The sequence below is a fragment of the Argentina anserina genome, chromosome 5, assembly GCF_933775445.1.
Source record: "Argentina anserina chromosome 5, drPotAnse1.1, whole genome shotgun sequence".
Classification (NCBI taxonomy): Eukaryota; Viridiplantae; Streptophyta; class Magnoliopsida; order Rosales; family Rosaceae; genus Argentina; species Argentina anserina.
In genome coordinates this window covers 20,361,874-20,369,582 of record NC_065876.1, presented here as the reverse complement: position 1 = coordinate 20,369,582, position 7,709 = coordinate 20,361,874, and the positions used below count along the sequence as shown (strand labels likewise).

The 7,709-nt window shown below is 35.8% G+C and overlaps 1 protein-coding gene across 2 annotated transcripts; it reads left to right on the top strand.

Annotated features, from left to right (window-relative positions):
- The first annotated feature begins 583 nt into the window (after nt 1-583).
- On the top strand, nt 584-6,609 carry LOC126793187 (elongation factor Ts, mitochondrial-like). 2 transcript variants are annotated; one of them, XM_050519633.1, is made up of 9 exons: nt 584-664; nt 978-1,343; nt 1,437-1,609; nt 1,781-1,870; nt 2,395-2,569; nt 2,754-2,938; nt 4,884-5,009; nt 5,479-5,567; nt 6,166-6,609. In XM_050519633.1, the coding sequence occupies exons 2-9, from the start codon at nt 1,001-1,003 to the stop codon at nt 6,209-6,211; spliced, it is 1,227 nt and encodes a 408-aa protein (XP_050375590.1). In that variant the 5' UTR covers nt 584-664; nt 978-1,000; the 3' UTR covers nt 6,212-6,609. The 2 variants fall into 2 exon arrangements, with proteins under 2 accessions (XP_050375590.1, XP_050375591.1); XM_050519634.1 differs by lacking the exon at nt 584-664 and adding an exon at nt 682-729.
- The last annotated feature ends 1,100 nt before the right edge of the window (nt 6,610-7,709 follow it).

The following is a 7,709-nucleotide window of genomic DNA, read 5'->3' as shown; positions in this document are numbered from 1 at the left end:
AAATAATAAATTTCTTTAATTGTATAATTAAATAACTATGTATTTTCTGATTAATTAAAAATTAGTTATTCTCATAACTAAATTAAACAGAAAATAATTGATTTAATTATAACCGTTAAAGAATTTATTAATTTAATCAAATGTCCGATTATCATTTCGAATCGTCAATGACATTCAATTTTCGATTTGTGTCGGAATCACGTAGCTTCAATTACGATCATCCATTTATGTGTTGTTACGAGTTTTATTCGGATCCGCACTAACTTTGTTGACTTTTGGACCATTGTACAATTTTTTCGAGCTCTTGGTCGATTTAATAAAATGATTAAAGATGATTTACTTCCTTAAATTTTATGTATCTACAGTTATTTGTTTTGTTTGTAGGCTTTGAATCCTAATGGTTCGTCTTTTTCTTACTTCGGTAGTGAATAATGAGCTTGTTCTTTGTATAATAGTTATTCCTGCGACGTATCAATATTTAGTCGTGATTGGCTTGATGTCTTGTGAAGTTATTCATTTTTCTTTAAAAAAAAAGCCACATCAAATGATTTTTCATTCGATATGTGATAATAACTCTTTTCGATACAAAAAAAAAAAAGACACGAAGAGAGTTGCCCACACTCGCATCGCATCAATACAAACTGTGCTCAGACTGCGACCGAAGGTAAATTTCAAACTGTTCCTTTTGAGTTCTCTCAACTGATTTTTGTTTCTCTTGGAATTTGGGAGGTGACCCATCTCCCATTTCTTGTAATCTAGAGCTCTACTGTTGCTGTGTTGCATATGTCTAAGCAATTCCCTTTGCTCAGCTCATTGTTGGGTTTTTGGCTGACCTCGAGTTTAATCGTTTTTATATGAAAAAATAAAGCATGATTGCTGTTTGTTTGGTCGTAGATGGGTTTCCTTGTTCATAGGTATGCATTGATTTTTGTTTATTAAACCAGTTCTCTGATGGAAGCTCACATATTGGATTGTAGAGAGAAAGAGAGAGTTTAAGGGCATGGCTTTTCCTGGAGGCGCGAAGCGGTCCATTGGTTCAATACTGTCTAGTTATACTCATAGATACTCAACTACAGCTACTACTGCTGCTCATGGCCGAGGTTTTTCTACATTTGTCTCAAACAAAAGAGCTGTCTTGTCTCATGTCACAGAGATCCAAACCTCGTACCCTATGAGACTTGCCGATGCCCAATATGGGTCTGCTCTTGTTCTTGTTAGGAGGTTGAGTGTAGGAGCATCGTCGTCTACACACCAAATGAGTCTTATAAAGCAACTGCGGCAGAGAACTAGTGCTCCTATTAAGGATGTTAAGGCTGCTCTTATTGACTGCAATTGGGAAATTGGTATCTCTCATGTTCTTTTTGATGATGCTGACAGAAATTAGCTCTTTGCCTTTTGACAATTATAAAGTTTGTTTTCACTTTCATGAAATGCAGAGGATGCACTCAAGGAATTGAGGAGGAGAGGGAAGGTTTTGGCATCCAAAAAGTCTTCGAGAATGGCTTCTGAGGGTTTGCTTGCACTGGCTCAGAACGAGAGCGGGGCTGCCATAATCGAACTCAATTGTGAGACTGACTTTGTTGCTAGAAATGAAATCTTTCAATACTTGGTTAGTCTTACTTTTGATTCTATATGTTTATGTAGAATCAAATACAGTGTTTATTTTATTCCAAGTCTATTATCAAATATATTGTTACCCTTTGGAGTCGTCAATTGCTTCCCCCCCTAATTATGAATCTATGTACTTATTTCTGGAGCTCACACTTCATTTATCTTCTAGGCATTAGCTTTGGCAAAGCAAGCTCTGCTAGCTGAAGGCTCTTCTCAACAGGTTTCTGGGGTCGGTCCCATTGCCTCGGAGCATTTAGAGGTGAGTATTGTGCAATGTTCTCTGTTCTATAAATTAATTTCAGATATCCTTGTCTACTTATGATTGCATTGGGCTTTAGCATGATAATGTTTTTCAAGAACCTTACCCAACACCGAATCCTTGAATTAGTTGTAAGGATATAATGAGTTTCATCATGAACTAGGAGCATGTTATCTGCCATAATATATGTGAATGAACTAGGTATGAACGTCTAAGTGAAGTTGAGAAGCTGATACAAAATTAGAATGGTTGTCTATAGGAATGAAACGTATTTGCCACTAGATTATGTCACAAGTTGCGAATAACATGCTAGTTTGACTCTGAAGTCTTGATAAATGTAAATATCTGTAACAATTTTACTCTGTTGAAAGCTAAATGTTATAAGTGAAAAGAGATCTTGATGACACTGACTATATTGGTGAATTCTGTAGTGAGCCTATGTATTGAGCTGGCTAAATGTAGCTAAAGTTAATTTCATTTCAGTGTCCTGCAAAATTAATGTTAATGTATTACTTCATTATCAGGAGTTGAAGTTAAATCTTGAACATCCAAAAATTAGTGGAGAAACAAGTGTTCAGAATGCCATTACAGAAGTGGCTGCATTAATGGGTGAAAATATTAAACTTAGAAGGGGGTTTGTGATGCCTACAGCTTCACATGGTGTTGTTTCCACGTATCTCCATGCAAGTCCCCAACCAGGTACACAACTAAACCACGTCTTTCCCTATTGCTGAAAATAGCATCCTTAATTATAAAAATGTTTCTGATATTTCAGATCCTATCTTGATCTTATGTTGCTAAGTCACTAACACTGAATGACAATATCAGAATGAGCATCACAATTGGTCTTCATTGTAATTGTAATGTGTTATCTAAATTACAGGTTTGGGTCGCATCGCTGGAATTTTATCTCTTGAAGTAGAGGACAACAATGCTCAGTTGGATGCCATACAGCGCATTGGATCAGAATTGGCAATGCATGTGGTGGCTGCAAAGCCTTTATTCTTAACGAAGGAACTTGTTTCTTCTGATGCATTAGAGAGTGAACGGGAAATCTTCAAGTCTCAGGTACTGTTATACCATGTTTTCCATAATGTTGGTTCTTTACTCTTATAACATGAAACAATCTGTTATATTAAACCAAGTCAGTGCACCTAATTACTTGTTTGATGTAGATATTTTGTATTATTTCATTCTAATGTGCATCATTGCAGTGATCATGTTGATTCTTTTATAGGAGCCATTAGGAGGCCATTCTATCTTTGTTTCTGTTTGTTGTCTTTCCTTATTGGTTTTACTTTGTCTTTCTTTCTTTCTTTCTTTCTTTCTTTCTTTCTTCTTTCTATTTCTACTTTTCGTCCCAAGAATATGGTTGACCATGCCACAGTTGTTAGCCCTGTAGGCACTTTGCTGAACACTAAATCTTGAATTTATACTGACCCTTCATATTTGGCCAATCAAAGGAAAGAAACAAAAATGGAAACTGAAAAGGCTTCCCCATACCCTACTCTATGGCTCTACGCAATTTCATAACCATTCTGAAACTAATTTAAATAAATAGAGTATATATTTTTGAGGAAGGCTTGAATTACCTATGTCAGCCTCCTCAACCCTATTATAATGAAGAATACGATCAGAACATTAGAAGCGCAGATTTGACTGGTAGTTTGAATAAATCTAGGCTTTTATTATCAGGATATGTCTTTAGGATTCTTATTAGGATATCTGAGTTATGCTAGTATTATCGTGGCCTCTATATATTGTGGCATTTGTAGTCTGCTTGTCCTGCATTATATATCCTTCCATCCTTTTAGCCTCTTGTCAACCATTTATGGCACCAGATTATAGGAGCTTGCATCCTGGGTTTTCCTCCCAATGGACGACCCTGATAATTTTGATGACTGCACATTCATCCATTTGAGTTTGCTAGACTCGACTGCCGCAATTATCTGCAAAGTCCAAAGAGATTATAGTCTGTCCTGCTTTTCCTTACCACAGGTTGCAAAAGGGATGCTGTTGTTTGCAAACTAAGATGTGATACTTTCAACCCCTTGCTCCCAATTTCATCCAGTCTCACTCAATAGACCAACATGCCATGTCCACTGGTACTGAATTTAAAGAAGGGGGCGAGGATCACCTCTACACAATCCTTGTCAAACTTTCATATAGGTAACCACTGATCATTTGAGAAATTAGCAGACCTGAGGCAACCCTCAGCCCATCTTCCGACGTTGCCCCAAAACTCTTACAAAATGGGAGTGATTTCACTCACATTATCATATGCCTTCTCATATCCGATCTTAAAGACCAAACCTGCCACCTTAGAGCATCTCCAACAGTGGTTACTATATTTATTGCTAAATTTGGCCAAAGTTAAATCTAGCAATTACTTTTATGAGTAACATTCCAGCAAGGATTGCTAAATTATGTTTAACATTGAAATTGCAAAAAAATCATGTTGAAAACAAGATAAATTAACCGGTGAAAGTTTAGCTTTATGCCAAATTCTCTCTCCTTTATTGTTGCCAATTCATTTTAGCAAGTATTAAATATAACCATTTTTTTGTCAATTCTGCTTGACATGTTTTCCTTAAAAAGTTGCATTTACATATTTTTTTCAAAATAGCAACTCTGCTGTAGATGCTCTTATTCTTGCTATCAGTTTGAAGTTTCTTCGTACTGCCACTGGCTGGCAGTAAAGTTATGGGCTACATCCACCAAAGAAAAATGAAAAGTTACTAGACAATTTTATGGGCAATTGAGATTATAATTAAATGAGAAAAATGATATATACTAGTTTTATTGACAATTTTATGGGCACCACATGTTCTTTTCTGTACTTTACTCTAAGTTTGATTATCATTCTCTTAACCCCTTGCGCCAATGTCCTCTATTTGTTTAGATGGAGAAATGATTTATACTAGCTTTTTCCAAATATTTATATCACTTGCTGCTTATAACTTACCTACATGCCTGTGGTAAACCTTTTCTTCTTGTATTATGTTGATGTCAGGCTGAAAGTACGGGCAAGTCTCAGATGGCCATAGGCAAAATAGTAGAAGGCCGTTTGCGTAAATACTACGAGGATGTTGTTCTTATGGAGCAGAAGTTTATTGTGGACGATTCTGTAAATGTAAAGGTAAAGAGATCAATATGTATTTTAAACATAACTAAGGTCTAGAGAAGTAAAAACATAATTCAATAAAGAAAGAAAGAAAGAAAGAAAGAAAGAAGTAGAAAGTTTCTAATGCTTCACATCAGTTTTTTTTAATGCCTGTTTAGGGCCCAAACTATCTCACAAGGAAAAAAAAACTAAAAAGAGTGTTCCACTAAGTGCACCAATGTAAAAGTTTGAGCTGCAAACTTAATGGAATAAATTTCAGTCATTAATGGAATTTAATGTCCTTCCAAGTATGTGGTTTTCATAAAATTTTATTCATCCAATATAGTCCAAAAATTTAGTCGTATAGAGTACTAACTTGTACCACAAGCACTTTAATTACTGAATGGTCTTGTGATATCTATGTTAGTTTCCTCTGGGTAAAATGTTACTGCTAAAGTAAGCTATGTGAGGCACTTGCTGACTGTGTGACAAACATATCTTACAGACACTAATGGATAAGCTATCTAAGGAAGTGGGATCACCTGTGAGGATTGAGAGCTTTTTCAGAATGGAAGTTGGAGAAGGAATTCAAAGGTAGAAACTCATAACTTATTATGTACGCTTTACTGTCTTGGTGGGAAGTCGCAATGTTTTACTATTGACTAAACTCATGTGCATGTGCATGTGCACGGACACATGTCTGGATGGTGGTGATAATCATGAACATTTGAGTTTTTGTTATCAATATAATTTTAATTGTTGTTTAACTTCTATCTTGTGGATATTTCTCATGTTATTTGGCTCATATTCTTACCCTTTGCATCATAAAACTGTTTTTAACAGCATATTCTATCAACGATCTGTGCTGCAAATATGTTATCTACAACTTTTATATTGCCTTTATTGAACCAGTGCAGAGATTCCTTGATGGAAAAACTCTTCATTCAAAAGTTGAGAGAAAAGCAATAGGCAGAGATATTCATTACTTCTATGATCATTTGATTAAGACTTGAGAACCCTCTTCCCCTTTTGTAAACCTACTCACCGGGCTGAAGGAGGGAATTTGGAAACAGAATTACAAATACCTTCTTGTTCACACTTAATGCTACTAAAGCAGTAGGTTGTAGATCTAGTTTTTCTTTCGAAGGTTCTTGTTTGTAATTATGTTAGTGACCATGTGAAAATTTGGCAGGCTCGAAGAATCCAGTACATCTGAAAATTTGGTCGAGGCCGGTTGAGGAAATGCTGCCCCTTGATCCACAGAATGTAGAATCCTGGAGCATCTCCAGAGGTAGGGATTCAGCCTGTTCCTGTTGATACCCAGCATGATTTCTTTCTTTATGCCCGCTTACTGATGATAGTTGGCCTTCTTGTTGCTGGTGTTCCCAGGTCATGATGTTTTGAGACAATGAAATGTCTTTCTGAAGTATTGACATTTAACGGTTATGAGTTTCTTTAATTTTGGTCCACAAATAGAAAATGTAATAATATGTATTTTCTCAACTGAGCCTCAATCTTGTTTTCATGTCAAGCCAGTGCCATTTTTTAGGAATAGTACTGGCTTTGAGCCTTCGAAGATGAAAAATCGACTATATGTTAAAACATGGTGAATATTGGTAGAATTAGATTTTGGAGAGGGATCTTAACAAGTAAACGATTTCAACCATTGGGTTTTTATTTATTTTTTTAATTTACATATTTACTAATGATAAGACGAGTGATTGTTTATTTAGTGATACGAAAAGATTAGAGTACATTCTGTAGGGAACATCTCCACTAGAAAGGGGAGGTGTAGAACTGTAAACAACACGAGTGCTTGTTTTCTGAAGTAACTTTGACTCGATGACGCACAGCTAGATCTACTCAAAACATCGTCTGTTTGAATTTCCCCCGATTGGAGTGCATTATTATGCCATATCTAAACGTAAGACCCTCTGAAGAAAAAGTAACTTGGTGCAGCTGGGAATGATTATGTCTTACTAAACATGGATGCATGGGAATCCTGAACATGATAGGAACCTTGCATTCGATGTCCTGAACAAGACCACCTTAGTGACAGCCCTAGACACTTAATTGCGAACGAGATAAACTGGAGCTGTTTGATGTTGCATGCCGGTTAGACATGTATTTTACATATGAGCAGAAGGACGAAACTCGTCATTCTGAAGTTGCTAATGTAAGTTTCTTTCCTTGTCGTTATATGATTTAAGGCAGACTGATGAACTGTATTTTGCTTTTATGAATTCTCTAACAAAACGATTCAAAAGTAAGGTGACTATTATTCATGTGTCTGAACATCATACCAGGTGGTATAAATCAAGCAAATTGGATAAAATTTTATCCAAGTATTGTGTAAGTTGAAAGAAACAAATTGTTCAATATGGACAACAGTCAACAGGTGACAATATCTGTTTCGAATCATAAAGGATTTTCTAATTTTTTAAGATAAACAATTGAATCTGCTAGCATTCTGTTTGGTATGATAAACCGACTTCTTTCAACATAAACTTCATTGAGGAAAACCTAAGTGCACTTTTGGTACGTCTATTCCATGTGATAAACTTATTCAGATTGTTCTTTCTTCCTAGACTGTACTGTTTCTGTCGTTTTGATAGCTTGGTCGGCTGTTGTAGTCAAATGAGGCTCTTTCCATTGAGCAAATATGGGAATTTAGGTTGGGGCAATCAAAGAAACTTTTTTGTTGATCCTCCTTTTTGTTTAAGTTGCATTGCTAGT

Bases quoted from the DNA above. Each gene is read 5' to 3' on its own strand.
- LOC126793187 (XM_050519633.1), top strand. From the start codon at position 1,001: ATGGCTTTTCCTGGAGGCGCGAAGCGGTCCATTGGTTCAATACTGTCT. The intron at 1,871-2,394 runs GTGAGTATTGTG...CTTCATTATCAG, and splicing joins TTGCCTCGGAGCATTTAGAG to GAGTTGAAGTTAAATCTTGA. The intron at 5,568-6,165 runs GTAGAAACTCAT...AAAATTTGGCAG, and splicing joins GTTGGAGAAGGAATTCAAAG to GCTCGAAGAATCCAGTACAT.